At 34.2% G+C, this 16,590-nt stretch overlaps 1 protein-coding gene across 22 annotated transcripts in view; it reads right to left on the reverse strand.

Annotated features, from left to right (window-relative positions):
* The window catches only part of MYCBP2 (MYC binding protein 2), a 210,179-nt gene that overhangs the window by 94,670 nt on the left and 98,919 nt on the right, over window positions 1-16,590 (reverse strand). For all 22 annotated transcript variants that reach the window (XR_012773473.1, XM_075488504.1, XM_075488539.1 and 19 more), the window contains 13 exons: window positions 16,129-16,220; window positions 14,928-15,062; window positions 14,760-14,843; window positions 13,437-13,533; window positions 11,375-11,567; window positions 10,480-10,754; window positions 9,294-9,515; window positions 7,414-7,605; window positions 6,047-6,253; window positions 5,141-5,272; window positions 4,275-4,453; window positions 1,209-1,351; window positions 283-383 (listed from right to left, as the gene is read on the reverse strand). Coding sequence is in view for 21 of the 22 variants with exons in the window: in XM_075488504.1 (XP_075344619.1) it covers window positions 283-383; window positions 1,209-1,351; window positions 4,275-4,453; window positions 5,141-5,272; window positions 6,047-6,253; window positions 7,414-7,605; window positions 9,294-9,515; window positions 10,480-10,754; window positions 11,375-11,567; window positions 13,437-13,533; window positions 14,760-14,843; window positions 14,928-15,062; window positions 16,129-16,220 (2,052 nt within the window). In the remaining variant the exon portion in view is untranslated. The remainder of the gene's footprint in view (window positions 1-282; window positions 384-1,208; window positions 1,352-4,274; window positions 4,454-5,140; window positions 5,273-6,046; window positions 6,254-7,413; window positions 7,606-9,293; window positions 9,516-10,479; window positions 10,755-11,374; window positions 11,568-13,436; window positions 13,534-14,759; window positions 14,844-14,927; window positions 15,063-16,128; window positions 16,221-16,590) is intronic.

Raw genomic sequence — 16,590 nt, forward strand, 5'->3', positions numbered from 1 at the left:
TGTCTTTTCCTACTGTTAAAGCCTGTCATCTTTCCCTCTGCTTCCTTAAGGTTTTTTTTTCATAATATCTTCAAAGTAAGTTTAAAAAAAAAAAAGCCATTTTTAAAACATGACGTTTTTAAAATTCTTGACTCTTGGAAAATTCATGATGAGTCACATGGTCAAATATAAACCATTAATTAATAAAATCATAAGAAATCAAGATGTTCAGATTTTCAGAGTAAACACTTTCCTTGTATAACATTCTTAAATGTCTTCAGTACTTTCTACTGAGGAGCATACCTTGGGAATAGCTGCTGCTACGGGTCCTATGTAGGCAATTATGAGGGGAAGCAGCATTGAAAACAGACTGGAAGAGCTGAGTAGTTCTGGAATGTCTTCAGCTAAACAAAGATAATTACAACACAGGTATTATTAATAAATGTACCATGGTTCAAAACACATCTTAATTTTCTCATTTGCTTCTTATGAGTTAAACTTCTAGTTTTTACAGTAGTTTTTACTTAATTATTTTCATTATCTAGGCATTGGCAAATTCTAAACCTGCAAAGCTGACCTGAGATAAACATGCCATTATATACAGTTCTCTGTTAAAAAATTTCCTCCACTTAAGAGCATAGTTTTATTGCATTCTTTGCCATGTTGTGAAACTGCGTTCATACTTTCTATGGTATAACAGCTAGTACAACAAGCTCCTCCCAGCCCTCCAAATCAATTTCTATAGCACTCTGCAATATTCTGGACATTTTGACTAGAACGGCTGAAGATGGTAGCTTAAAACCATTCAGTTTTATGGCTAATGTCTGCATTTCTAAAAAAATGGATGTTTAAGTGCTTATAAATGCATTACATTCACCAGTCTTCCTGATTACCACCACTGTGCAAAGCATGTAATAGAATTTTGAACTGACCTATCATAGCATATCTTTTGGAAATAAAGAATCTTACCACCTTTAATATGATACTTGCTAAATTGATGAGCAAATTTATATGAGGTATCTATGATATCTCAAGTGGAACTCAATTACTTAGAAAGTTACTCACAGTTTGATACCTACAGTAATGACACATTAGAAAAATATTCTTTGGAAAGTAAAAGAGAAATATCAAACGACTTTTGTATTGCTGATATTCTACTATTATCTCTTGCTATCAAAGAAAGAAGTTTAGAAAAGTAAATTTTGAAAGTAAATTTTCAAAAGCCTTACCATCTACAGCAAGAGCCCTGTGCAACAGGTCTTTGGCTGCTCGTACAACAGCGCTCACGACAGAAAGAGCCCTGCTACAATTTTTATCTTCTTCATTAGCTTTGTTCAAAAGCTGTGATTGCAGATCTCCATCATACTCACTCCTGGATGGTGGATTAAGTTACAGTAAGTTCACAGAATTGTATTAAAATAACATGACTGAGTGATTTTTGGCATAGAATAATTAAAACAATTAATTTATGATAAAGCCATAAAGGAAACAATCAAAGAAACCATAGAGGATATTTTGGAGGCAATGCGTCAGTGTTAGCCCTTTCAATATTTTTATTTGGCAGAAAATATGAAAAGCATGTTTCTGAAATGTTTCTTTTGACTAGATGTCTTTCAAACCGCAGAAATGTATTAGTTGCTATGCTCTTCCAAGCCCAACCACCTATCTTGATAAAAACAGAACATTAAATGCATCACAGAAACAAATAAAACTCTTCCAATTGATATTTCAAACAGTATCATAACAGGGGAAAAAGATTCTCCCTCCCTATTCTAAATATTAATTTTGGTTTTGAAATACAATCTTAGTCTCACCATTAACAGTTTTTTCTTTAAAATCCACTTTCTATGTCAAATTAGGATCTCCTAAACAACATTATGCACAAAACTATTTCAATAAGATATATAAAAGATTTGGTTTGATTTGCTTTTTCAAAGCAGTCAAATGGTTATTATAAACTAATTCAAGCCCTCAATATGACAGTGATTCAGCCTTGGCATAAACAACCAAAACCACTTAGTCAACATGTAAAGCAAAATTTCCCACTCTCTTTCAGATTTCTTATGTTTGTCCAGAAAGATTTGATCTTTCAAAACATCATTCCAGAACATTAAGATTCCAGGACTGGGACCTCAGAATGCTCAAAAAACTTTACTTGGAGCAGTTCAGTGCACAACAAGGACACCTATCCTTCTCTATGACTTAAATTAACCACTCTTACAAAAAGATTTTTTTTTTTTGTCAGCATGTCCTACAATAGTAGTTTTGCTGGCAGCCTCAAGCCTTTTTAATTTGAATTTATTTGTGACTGACAGTGGGTGCAATTGCAACTGGGTACAGTTCCAACAAATCCTTCCAAAGCATTTCTGCCCTAATCATAAGTGGGTTAACACACTTCTTTTGGTATGGCCTTTCTTGGCACTTGCATAAGCAACAATTCTATTTGTATTTGAGCATACTTCAAACAAAATCAAGTGTGAATCTTACAAGCTCTGTTCTATAACAGTTGACTAAAGGAACAGTTGTTCCTTTACTGTAGACAAATCAAAACCTCAAGTCATTATATATCAAACTGGGAATCCTCAAACTAAGTTCATAACTATCGTAATTCATCAGATAGCATTTAGGTTTCTGTTGTCTGAGCAAACTTCAAAAGACACTGTGATTACAGGCAGCAGTCTGCAAATTTTCCAAAAAAACCCCTTAATTTATTCTGTAACAGTTCTGAGATGTGCCATTACAGTCCTTCAACAGCTTCTTAGAATTTGATCACAGTTGAGACAAAAAAACCCGAGACTGTTGTGATCTGAAGACAGCACTCTGGTGTGGATTTTTTTCCGTGTGTTAGCTTATTATTAAGTTAGAATGCCTTGAAGCTTCCATTTACTGAAGTTTTATGTCCTTTGCTTTTCTGAGATCAAAGAAATTGCTATTTCTCCTTTATTCCCTCTTTTGCTTATATAAAAGCAGAAATTCTAGTAGTGGGGAATAAATGTTTTCCTTGTCTTCTTTCTTCCTTCTTACATAATATGATGCTTCATAATTATGATATTTCATAATAAAATTCCTCCAAATACTGAAAGAATTCCTTAAACACAGATGTCCATGATTCCAGGAGACTAAATCAATGAAAGTATCATGATATGCACCACTGTAATTCCATTCTTTGATAAGCAATTACTGTTATTGCTGACAAGCTGGATCTTTGAGTCTTTGAGTACAGCCCATCTCATGTTTTAAGAGAGTTTAGAACTATCCTGTGTCTTCAAATATACTGTTACTATAATTTTGCTGGCAACTTTATTTCTTCATATTTTAGCTCCTTTAAAACTTTCTTAAGAGCAACATGTTCTTGTGACTGTTTGTCCAAAACACATCATTTGTTGTAGCATTATTTATTTTATCCTCTTCATCTTTTATTAGGTAGGTATATCTTGTACATAATTAAACATCAAAGTAAATTACTCTTCCTTGCTCCTTTTACTCCTTGGATCTACTGTTGATCAGCCTTTTACCACAAAAATTGAGATTTGAATAAAAGACGTGACACATTTTTTTGCTGTACAGATAACGGTAGTAATTCATATATTTAGGTGCTGCCACATTTTGAAAACCATGTCTTTGTGCATATCAGGGTAAGCACCTCAAAAATGAAAGCAATGCTTTCTGCAAAAGCATTACCTTCAGTGAATTCCTACTATCATCCTGAAAGGCTAAAATAAAGCTTCCCTGCAGGACAGTCAGATGTTTCAGTTGATTTTCTTCGGGCAGTTGCAATTTCTCTTTTTTTACCTTTGAACTCTACAGTAAGAGAGAAGACAGTTCCTATATAAACAGAACTTGCTTCACTCCATGTTGCAATCCTTTCTGGCAACAGAGGAAGGAACTGAACGAAATCAGAGACACAAACATTCCAGTGAGCAGTCTCTCAAAAGTCTCTTAGGTTATAAAAAAAACCAGATTGAAGTATTGCATCTTACCAGTCTCCCATGTTACAGCTTTAAAGCAGGAGACAATGGACCTTGTAAGAGAGGTCAACCATCAAATTATTTGCCAAGTCAAAAAAAAGAGAATCTAAAACAAGACTGGAATAGGCAGCAGTACAAGTGGTGTCCTGAAAACTGTCTTCACTAAGTAACTGAAGTCTGAAACTACACTGGAAGACCACAATACTGTTGTTAAAGAAGCTCTTTCCTCGAACACACTCCAGATGTATTTATTTGTTACTTCTCAAAAATACATGTGGTATAATAGCACTATGATGGTTTTATTCATGATCATGACAACACACAAACCTGTAATAAAGAATCTGTGGAATTTGTCCTCGCGTTTGGTTTGTGCCATTACTGCTCAGACTACAGGTACTAAATGTAAAAGTTACACCATCTGGACACTGAACTGTAGTCATTCCTCCATCTCCGTTGGCAGTCCGGCTTCCATAATTCCTTAAACGAACTGCGTATTTCACATTTTCCTTAAAAAGGAGAGCCAAAAACAATACACAGTATAAAAAAAGTATATAAGTTAGGCTTCATGGTATTATGAAAGCTATTATTTTACATTAATACTGGAGAGTCTGAAAAGCCCTTCAAAGCACTTGACAAATGAAATTAACCAAAAAAGATCATAGAATCATAGAATGCTTTGGATTGGAAGGGATATTTACAGGTCACCTAGTCCAACCCCCATGCAAGAGCAGGAACATCTTCAACTGGAACAGGTTGCTCAGAGCCCCATCCAACCTGATGGGGCATTTAACAAAATGATCCAGCATTTAACAAAAGCCAAACCTGTTCCATGTTCCCAAACTATGGACCATAACTTAAGTAAAATATTACTTCTCATTACTTGAAGAGTGACCAGGTACCCGAGAAAATTAGCTACCAAATTACACATTAAAAAGTTGCACATTCAAGAATATTCTAAATTCCTAAGTGATTACAATCTACCTTATGCTATTATAAAAATTAAGACTTAATTTCTTTCTGCTGCCGGGATTTGAAATTTTCAGTTACAGGGTGAAACTGAAAATTTATAAAACAAACACATCAAGATTAATTTGTAGATGTGTACACTAAAAAACAATTCACACTGAACATTCTGATTTTAGTTACCTGAAGAAGCCACATGAAACCTACACATGCGCACATCTTTTATTTACCTTCAGTGGCACAACTTTGTCAAGTCTGATTTCAGCTATGTCACTGGGAGAATCATCTGTGGTATAAGTTCCTTTAACCAACTCTAAAGATGTCCATCTATGAGAATGAGTTGAATCTCCAGTATGATCACTCTGATTCAAAGAAACAAAGTCATTTTAATACATTTATAATGTAAATACATGACACATTCATGCAATTGTGCAAGTTATGTTTTCTTGCATAAATTATTACACATAGCATTACAAATAAAACAAAGCTGAAAAACCTGTTCAGAGGCAACAGTAAAGTCTTTCTGCTAAAAAGAAAATTACTGAGCAGAGAAGTTAATTTCCCATAGCAACCTATGCTTGCCCTTTGGAAGAGATCAGAAGGGTCAGTTAAAGTGAACAACTGGGTGTAAGAGAACAGAGGTTTTTCTTCATTACAAGAACACACAATACAGTTTTATGCGTCTTCTAAGAGAGTACTTCAATAACACATGAAACATCTGTAGCTATAGCCTGACCATGCTGGTAGGCTACCCCTTTCTTCAATTTTTTGGTTTAAAATGTTTTAACTTGGTCTCCTTTATTTCTTATTATCCTTCACAGTTTGCAGACAGATAATGGGTACTAATTTACATTTAGCTCCAGGAAGTGAAAAGCCCACTATACTTCCAATATTATTTGTAATAAAATAAGATTTCAAGACCATAACCAAGATAAGGACCCTACTGGATACAGTATGTAGCTTGCAATACCACAAAAATCACCACCACAAGCAAACCAAAAAACCCTACTACCAGTGCACTGTTTTACTGGTAGCCTAGACTGTATAAGAATATTATAATATTACTTTGACAAACATATTATGAAAAACTCTGAGGTTACTTTTGTTCAAATTGTTTTCTCAAATGCAGTACTTACATCATCAACTAATACCTCCAACTCATACTCATGAATTCCTCCTCCACCATAAACAGAAAATCCTACTACAACTACACCAGGTTTGTCGACAGAGAAACATATTGCATCAGGTGATCCATTCCCAGTATTCCAGCTTCTTCCCTGACTTGTTTTAGTGAATCGGTTTAGAGTGGATTTGACAGAATGGAGAGAGTTCAGCCCATCAACCTGTAGAAAGTTAAATACAAGCACCAGAAAAAATTAACTGCTAAATGTTAGACAACTTTAATAAAGCAAAGTTAAGTGAATTAAATTACCAGATTTTCAACTGGGTAAATTTAAAAAGTCAACTGATAAAACATAGAAGATGCCACTACTGGGGCTTCTATTCAATATCGACTAAAAAGAAAAAAGAAAATATAATTCCTGGTAATTGGGAATTAACTAGAAAAAAATTAGGGATCTGATTCCTACTGTTTTCAAGTATTTAAATATACATTTTATAGGATGAATTAGCACAAAATATAGCTTAACTGTTGTTCAAGAAGAGCTAGGTATTTCTGCCTTAGCTAAGGTCAAGATTAAGAGAGGAAAGATACAGATCTTATGTAATAATAAAAACATCTAATGAAGACATTATCAAAAGCTCAGTTCTTTCTGTGAAAAAAGTCTGCTCATAGTACAGAGACAGTGACATCCCTTTAATAAAATCACATAAATTTCCATCACTTAACGACATTATAGCGTCATTAAAGGGAACTTCTGTGTCTGATTAGGAATTTCTGGATTCCTAAGTACCGCTCTCAATTTCAAATACAAAGCAAATAAACTGAAAAAAAGTCTAATGATATAGAGAAATATAATACCCATATTATATAATATTGAATATATAAAGGAAGATATGTGTAAGGTGTATATTACACATAAAGGAGGAAGACACAATGCGTAAACAAAACACATTATAAATTCTGACCCATAATCAAAAGTAGATAGGATTAGAACATGAGGCACCCATGATATCATGAGAGGCACAGAAATGCTCTGGTATGTGGCACTGCCTCCAGTGAGCATCAAACAATTATATTTTGAGTTTATATATGCAGAGACATGCATGGAAAAAGAGAAGCACTCAAAGGAAAATTGCCATTTTGTAAACAATTTGCAGTATTCTGCAGCCATGATGAAGTAGCTAATTATCAACAGTACTTCCTTAATACAGTGAATACATGCTTTTAAATTTGTTAAACATCTGAAAGCTACTGAGAACTGAGAAATCCAGCATCTGCGAAAGATCTGCACATCTATACAATTCCTGCAACAGCCTGTATCACATTCATAATCTACTTGTCCTGAAAGACTTCTAGTAATTGACTTTATAGAAGTTTTACCTCAGATCCTAATGCTGATGCTGTAAGCTCACTCACAATGCTAGCAAGCAACCCACAAGTATTAGAAACCAGATGTGAAGAGAAAAGTTCGTTTTCTCTTCTAAGGCTGTTCCGTACTGGTAAAACAACAATGACCAACATCTTTTCCAGCACTTCCCGAAAGCTTGTCATCCCTGAAACATTTTCTTCGCTCTGCATTATGAACAGAAAAATGACAAATGACATTGTTCTTACTTTAAAAAAAACCACATTGATTTTCACATATTATAAGCATTAGGTAATTGAAAAATACATGACTTCTTACAAACAAGAAATGTCTAGAGGGTAAAAAAAAAAAGTTAAAAATTCTCAAAGCTATCACAGTATGTATTCCTTTGTCAAAAAACTGATTAATATTCTAATTTCCAGAATGAGGGTGGTGTTGACTTTGTTTATTGCATTGGAAAGATATGTAGTCGTCCTTCTCGGGAGAGAGCTTTTCTTATAGCCCTCGTTGCCATATTATCTATAAAGCATACAGTAGAATACAATAGAACTACAGCTACCTATGGAACTCTTCCTATCATTGTCTTGCCCATTAAAAAGAAACTCAGAAGCTTTTTGGCTTTGATGTTAGCAAAGAGAATCTTCTGTGAAAACAGGTAAGATAAAACCAGTGGTGGGATGCTTATAAAAATAGTTGTTCTTTACTGAATGAAGACTGTGAAACACATCTAAGCTTAGGCACCTACTGTGTCTTCTACCTAGCAGTGACATGCACTCTTTTTCAAAACAGTTATCCATACTGAAGTCATTCCAAAGAAGGAAAAATAAAATAAGCTCTACCAATAGATATCAAAGGTTTGTCTTTCTCACCATTTTGTCTCCCAAAAATATCCTAGTAGTGAACAGATAGCAAAGAAAATCCAGTCAAGCAAACCTGTACAGACACCTGCACAGAATTCTTTCTATCTTTAGCAGTTAAGAGGCAGCTGTATGCAAGACGGAAATATTATCTTTGCATTTAATAGCTTTTGGTCAACTTTTTCTTCATCAACTTGTGCGGGTGCTTTCTAAGTCTGTGAAAACTTTTAGCATAACAACAGCCTAAAGGAAGATGTTCCACAGCTAAACTGCATATTTTATGAAGAGAAGCTACCTTTTAACTTACTTTTTGTTAAGGTCTCTGGTTGCTCAAAAGTTTTGGTATTGGAAGGCACAACAATTATCTTTTATTTACTTTTCATGCATCATTCACAATTTCATGAGACCTTACCCCTCTTGTCTTCTAAAGTGAAGAATACTATTTAGTAGTTCCATATCTTTGATTATCATATTTACCCTTTTCATTCCTGTAAATCTATTCTGGAATAACAGAACTGCAAAAATACAGCATTTGAGAGCCCTTGGTTAGGAAATTATTTAATAACCTTTGATAGAATATATGAACTGGGGTTCCCTTGTCCACCTGCTTGTTAACTCCTTTAAAAACTCCAGTTGGAGGCACAACTTTTTATTACCAAAGCTGTGTTGACTCTTCCTCAAAGCACTGAATTTATCCACATGTTCATTCTTGTGATCACGTGAAAAAGCTGAAAAACTGTTGCAGAAAACACCATGCAACAGAAGACAGCTCTAAACTGTATTTCTGCCAATTTAGTATTCAAAAATAAATAAGAACAATTGTTTCTTGTTTGGAGAATGAGCAAAAATTAAGAGTATTTCAGACCGAAAGATGAAAATTGGATAAAATAGTAAGTTTCCGGAACAAGGCTTTTGGAAAGAAAACAGTCAGGCAAATACAGATGCATCCTTATAAAGCTAAAACTTCAATTTACATAATAACTGGTTTTTGTTGCAAAGTAAAACAAGTTGTTAAATTTTTTAGAATATATCCTAACCTGACTAAGTTTTTCCATGTGTGCAACCAAAAGAGGAAAACGATGGGCCAGAGCAGAGTCATTCTCAGTGCTGACTTGTTTGACCATTGATCGCAGCAACGCCTCTCCATCATAAGCAATTGGAAAGATAGAGGTCAGTTTTACTGAAGTATGGCAGAGAGCAGACATAACAGCAGCAAGAAGCCGGCTACTGGAGGTTTTGAAGTTTGCTTCCTGGATGTCCTAAAAACATAAAAAGAAATCAACAGAATAGCACCATTGCACTCAAAGTAAGTGAGGGAGAAACTACTTTTGAATGGAACTTCCCAGTTTTATAGTAATTATAAAAATAATTTAGATAAAGAATTTAATATACTGTTAGCTTTTCTGTGAATTTTACATTCTCTTCTCTCATGAGCTTCCATTTAGATCTTTCAAATTGGAGTAATTAAAATTTTTTGGTTGACATGTTTTAAAATAATAAACCCATTTAAAATTACTTTTGAAATTATGGCACCCTTTGAAGACAAAGCACTTATTATAATTAATCAAATAATTTCATTAGAATAATATATTAAAGAACTGATTCTTCCTTGAATTTTTATATGCTAAATGAATTTTTATGCAAAGAAGCAAATTGCTTACATCTCACTGCAATCAATACAAGCAAGCAACTACACTGTTTAGACGTGGGATGCTCATTCACAATAAGCAAGATACTTAGAAGAAAGTTGTTGATTACAGAATACTATTGTCAGCTTCTCATGTACTTTGCTGGACCAGAGCACTGTTGTGACATTTAATAATGAGAAAATACTCAAGTATTAGTTATAAGTATGAAAAAAAGCTACATGTATGCTCCTAAGCAATGTGCAGCAAGAGTAATCACATATAAGGCATGGCCTCAACACTGAAAAAGCAGGTACTGACAGTTACCAGCACCACAAATTTTCTTCACTATCCCAGAGAGAACCTCACCGCTAAGGGAGACAGAAGTTCCTAGGTGCTTGTTGAACTTGGATGCTCTTTTAAAAACAAACAAATGCACACTAAACCAAATTATTTAAAAAACCAAACCACAGCAGAATTCAAGTTGCAAACCAGGATAAACACAAAAAAGGAATAAAGGCTTTAAATACCGCTTGGCTTCTCTTTGAGCAAAAGGCCAAGCTAAGTTGTAATATTTACTTGTGCCATTTTAATGTACCTGATCCAAACAATTCAGCAAGTCACAAAGACATGCCCACTGGAGAGCCGGCGTTGGGTAAAATGAATGAAAGCAAGCTGTGAACGTATTATGGCATTCCTGAAGAACAGCTTCTAAAAGACTCAGGGGCTGACTGAGATATCCTTGTGGATCATTGTCCAACTTCACCATGCAATGATCAACTCCTTCAGATAAAATTTTTCTCAGCAAGGTCCTAGTTTTTCCAATGCAATCTGCTAGTTTGCTGGTTTCTTCTACAACTGCCTTAGCTGTAGCTAGAGGGTTACACAAAGAGGAGCATTAAATGTACAATAAATGAAACATTTTCATATAAAAATGCATATTTTACATGCAAATAAAACAACTAGAATTTAGCAACACTGATAAATCCACATTCAGAGAAGTTAATTTCAAAATTAAAACAGTGAAGGGTGTTAAACGACTTCAAAGAAACCTGAACATCAGAAACTTCCAATTTTCCGGTCTTTCATAATATATGCTGCATTTTAACATGAGCGTTGTTAAACTACAGGCATGAAAAACAGATAATGTCTTTCAAATTTAAATTGTACTCACCACCAAAGCAGCTACTATGTACAGAAATGGGAAAAAAGAAGATACAAAATAGTCCAAAAGAACTCCACCATAAAGCCAAACAACAAATTAAAACAGACATGAGTTACAGTGTAAACATGCAGTGTTGGATACTTGGTTAAGCAGATCATTGCAAATTTCCCATTTCTGCCAGTAAGTCTCTTAATTGCTCCAATAAAACCATCTATATAAGGAATTTCATGTTATAGCACACCCTACATGAATACTTAGCTCAAGTTTTCAATGTCCTATAGGTTATTATTTGCTGATAAATATGAAACAAGTGAATTAAGAGAAATACCTGATATTGGATATATTTCACAGGTGTAGACCCTCAGCAACCTCAGGCAGCAGGTGCCCACAAAACGCAACCTTTCTAAATCCAAGAGAGTAGCAGTGTATTGGAATCCTTTAAGTCCACGAAGTTCTTCAACTCCCAGCACCAGTGTTGTCCAGCTCCAGTGAAGAATGCTCAATAAAGATTCAAAGCACTCCTATTTCAGGGTATGAGGGATACAGAAGACAGATTTTGTGTTAAAAACAGAGAGTGAACTTTCAGCATCAGAATAAGATGAAAAGGACATAGCATCTATATCCATGTTTATTATGAAAACGTATTTATGTCTATACACATCTACCATACAACACGCAAATCCTATTTGCTTGAGAATAAAAAAGAGCACTGAGAATATAGGGAATACTTCACTGTAATATCATGCTAAAAGTAATTTATAACATATTATAACATTACATGTGTTGAAGTCTCTCAGTTATTTAAGAACTAATGACTGTACTCACCTGTAATAGAGACTTCTCAGTAAATTTTACTTGATTTGTCTACATATGAATAGTGTAATACCTGCTTTTAACAGAACACATTCTTGTCATAACAGTAAAGACTTAGCAGGTCTGTCTTTGCTTTGTTTTTAAACAGTTATGATCTGCAGGATCATGAGAACTAAATCACATTTACAGTACTTGAAAGTTCAGCAGAAGCACATAGCAGAAGCACATGAGGATTTAAAAAGTTTCGTTTGTCCAAAAATTTGTTTCTACTATTATAAATGTAGTCAGTAGTTTAATAAAGTTGTACCTCAGAAGGCAAACTACAAGTATTTGGTGTCGAATACCTTCCAGCCACGGGTATACCTTCAAGCTGATTGTTCAAAGTTAGCTATAAAATGCCTAATGCTCCAGAAAGCCAACACTCTACTCTTACCCCAATTCAGATCTATGGTGAGGAATAACAGCAGCAAGATAATGAAGAGGGAGGATACAATGCGAAGTATTAAAAGCCACAGGAGTTCATAGCTTAATGCAAATATTTTTAAGCAAACATGTATTAAGAGTAGCTATTAATATGTTGATAATATGATTACTAAAAATGCAAATCATGTAGCTAGTACATTTCTAGAAGAAACCTGAACAGGAAAATCATCCTGATCATTACAGAATACTGAAGAAATGGAGAATACATAAATGTGAGAAAGCAAGCTGGTTAAGAAAATTGGACTTCAAGTGTGCATATGGAGGCAGTAACTTCAGCGTAACTATCAGCTGAGAATACTGACAGTATACGTAATGCAGTATAAAATATAAACCAGGATGGAACTGAAAATCAAATAATCATTGCTTGCAACAGATAAGGAAGGGACTGTACTTCAAAAACATGAACATGGAATAGGTCTTATCCTGTATTATAATATTGCATTTCAACTTAATGCAGTATTCCTCAAAATTTGACTAACCACCTGCTGTAGGTGAAGAATTGCAGACTATCTTCTATTAATAGTTGCAATTCACTGTGCCTATTAATATTCCTTATCTCAGCTTATCAAAGTTTAATTAAATGCTATCTGACCCTCATTGTATATCGGAATGCATCTAAAAGGAAGATGAATCTCACCAATGACTAATTAATTACAGTAATTTAAAAGCCATGGAAGGCAGCATGTAGTAAAGCTCCCTCAAAACTCTGAAAAGCCTGCTAATATTAATTTCTCAGCAGGGAGTAAGTCTTGTACATTGGATACAACCTGTAAGTATGAACTCAACCCCACAGCCCCCCAAAACTCCCCAAACTAAATAGTTTAACACACGAAACGTAAACTAAATCTTGTAAACAAATACATTTCTAGGCTCTCATCCTCAGGTCAATACCAAGCTTAGCTTAGCTTAAAGTTTACATCTGAAATCTTTAGAAAAATTAAAAAAATGTACAATGTTCTATACGCCAGTATAACCAACTTCTGCTTGATAAAGCAGACAGAAAAAGTCATTAGTTATTTCCAGACATACATCTTCCAGTTTTCTATGTATGAATGAACTTGCAGGAAACACAGAAGATTCTTGATAATACTCACCACTGAGACAGTTCTGGCAAAAGATCTCTTTAAAATATGCACAGGTTCACTGGTTTGCTGTTTTCCTTTGGACGCACTGCCGTCACTCGTTGGCAGCCTGGAAGAACAATTTAAGAACTGACTTGAAATCTGCACTGAATTTTTACTGTCTGTATCGTTCAAGTGGAACAAAAGTGGAAGAAAAGTTAATTATCAAAAAAATGTTCGATTTCAGCATAACTTCCTCCAGTTCCTAATCCTTCTAGACCAGCAATCAAATATCTTGAATTCCATTCAACTGGCAGAACTGTAACAACTGATAATATAGGCGAGATCTAAGTACATATGAAATTATTACAAGTATTTACTGTATTTCTTCAGGTGACATTTTTAAGACTAGAAGTGTTATTTCTTAAAGAACACTAGTTTTGTAGAGGTAAAAAAATACAGACAGCACCTGCTACTGCAGCACCTTTCCTTTTGCGCCACTTATGGCTCCTCAGCCATATCCCTCCTTCAGAAGCCCGAAGGCTTGTTTGTCTTTGGCTACAGCCATCTCTCCATAGAAATCACCCAAATGATGAACAGGTTATGCCAGGACTTTATGTGCATCAGTCAAAATGAAACCTTCCTCTGAAGAGATAGGGGTCTATGGACACAAAGCTTACCTGCAAAGTGAACTGTTCTGATAAAGGACCCTGAAAAGGACATGCTTAGAAAGGACATAGCAAGAGAACAGGTATGAAGAAATTCCAAGTTTCAGAATCAGTGTGGGGGCAGGGGGGAATATATATACATAAAATATAAAAATTAGGTCTTGTATATATCTGAGGAAATCTGAAAAAAAAAATATTAGCAATACAGTGAAAGAGTTCTTGCTTTTTAAAACAGAGTTACATAACATTTATACGGGAATAATAAATTTATGGTAACTTATTGTAAAGCACAATTTGCTTTTGGTTGTTGTTTTTTTTTTTCCCCGCATTAAAATCATCTGTTTGATAGTATACTGTTCCTAAACTGTGGCCTACTAAATAGAATGCTTCCCAACTAGCAAAAAAATGAAGCACTTTAGATGAAATCATGAGGATCTACAGAACTAAATGAAAGTCTCAGAACATATATATGAAGAATGACCTCTTAAAAAAAACTGCAAAGAAATAAATGTTGGTATAATGGTTTTATTACTTTTCTCAAAGATACTAAGTTTTCCCTAAATTTTTCAGATACTGATTTCCTTAGCTTAATACAATAATAATTTCATGAAACATATGCTTACTTTAACAGGGCGTCTGTTTAAAAAACACGTCAATAAATTGTTCTAAATAGAGGTCAAAATATTACCTGTATAGCAACTGCGGGATCTGCCCTGCATTAACGTCTGTACCATTATTTGATTTCTTGGAACTTTTAAACTGAAATACAACACTGAAAGAGAAATAATCCAATTAATATTCAAGCAATATAGACCTCTTCTTTTGCACTAAAAAATAGAGAAAAAAAAATATATACCCATCATCTGTAGTAATAGAGGCCTGTCCATGAGATCCACAATCACTGCTAGGTCCTGACACTCTTGCCCAGGCTACATACCACCAGCCAGCTTGTAGGAGTACTGGTTCATCAAACATCATTGCATACTTCTCTCTAGGAGAAGTAAATTTTGAAAGAGATATATGTGAATTAGTTTTCAGATTTATCTTTAACAAATTACACCCTGCTTATAAAAGAAAATTGAAAATTAATGGAATTAAATTATTAATCTCAATTATCTATTTATATTCAGCATTTAAAAATACTGCGTTGAAAAATATTGTAGTTATTAAAAAAATAATAATTCAGAAGGACCTACAAATGCCTAAGTCTAGCTTGATCTTGCATTTTGAAACAATCAGATATCAAATGCCAAACAGAGTAAGTAGAGATTAAGTAAAATTAACACACACAAACCCAATTACATTTAATATATAATACTGCAAGTAAAGTATTAATTATGTTCTTCTATTCCAGAAAATTCTGGGTAAATTTTTGTAAATAACAAGAGCCTATACATAAATTCTTAGGAACTATGCATGAATATTTAAGAAACTAATAGAATATATATTTAGGGGTATTGATACATAAGAATTAAACCTCAAAGAATTAGTCATGGATGATTTGAATGTTAAATTATTTCATAACAGGGAATGAAAAAGCAGCTAAAACATGGCTAACCCCATCCATATGCAAATGTGATAAAATCTTTCAAGCAATAACTGCTTGTATTCTAATGAGCTGAAGCACAATAACCCTTCTTTTGGTTATGATAATTTCATATTGCAGTAAGTTTAATGATGAGTTGTTTAATGCAAATACCCATTTGTGCTTGAAAGCATCCTTTTGATAGAAGTATTCAAAAGAGCTGCTGCGACATTTTGTTTGTCTTGTCTTCTCGTCACAGGAATATGGGATTTGACTTTGATTTATACAAGAGCAAGTGTGAGATGATTTTTCCTTCTTTTAATTTAGTACCATAATGCCTTGGTGAGGTATTTGGTGTTTTACTACTTTACGCAACACACTTTGTTTGAGTGTAAATTTTAAATCACTTGCTACAAAATTCTAATGATGTAGATCATCTCTGTTGATATTTAAAGTGATTTTAAAATGGGTATGAAGAAAGTTGAAATAAAGATCAAGAAGTAGGTAGAAGCAGGTAAGGAAAACATCTTACCTAGCAGCACAATCATACGCTAAGACATCTGTTTCAGCAAGGAGGTCTCCATCAGTCTCATGGTCTCCCCCATCTGGACCCAATTCAAATAACTGGTGGAGTAAGAAAAAAGGTAAAAATATTCTTAGAAACCTCATCATACCACTTTTTCCTGTCTGGCATTCTGGAAGCTGTCTACTACTTTTTTTCCCCTTCCCAAAAGTATCACTAGTTACTATCACTGACAGGCAAATTCCCATCTGGAAGTCAGGATTTTGTAATATCATTAACTTTTAAAAAATAGCAATAGACACTCAGTCAAAAAATCACTTCTACAGTTTGACCATTTTGAAAAAGGAGCACAATACATGTCTATGACTTCTCTTGCAAACACCTATTTAATACACGGTTCATCTGTGGTAGGACTGGCAAATCTTATCTTGGCTATAAGCTAATACTAGACAACCAGAAACAAACTGAAAA

The sequence above is a fragment of the Mycteria americana genome, chromosome 1 (genome assembly GCF_035582795.1).
Source record: "Mycteria americana isolate JAX WOST 10 ecotype Jacksonville Zoo and Gardens chromosome 1, USCA_MyAme_1.0, whole genome shotgun sequence".
NCBI lineage: Eukaryota > Metazoa > Chordata > Aves > Ciconiiformes > Ciconiidae > Mycteria > Mycteria americana.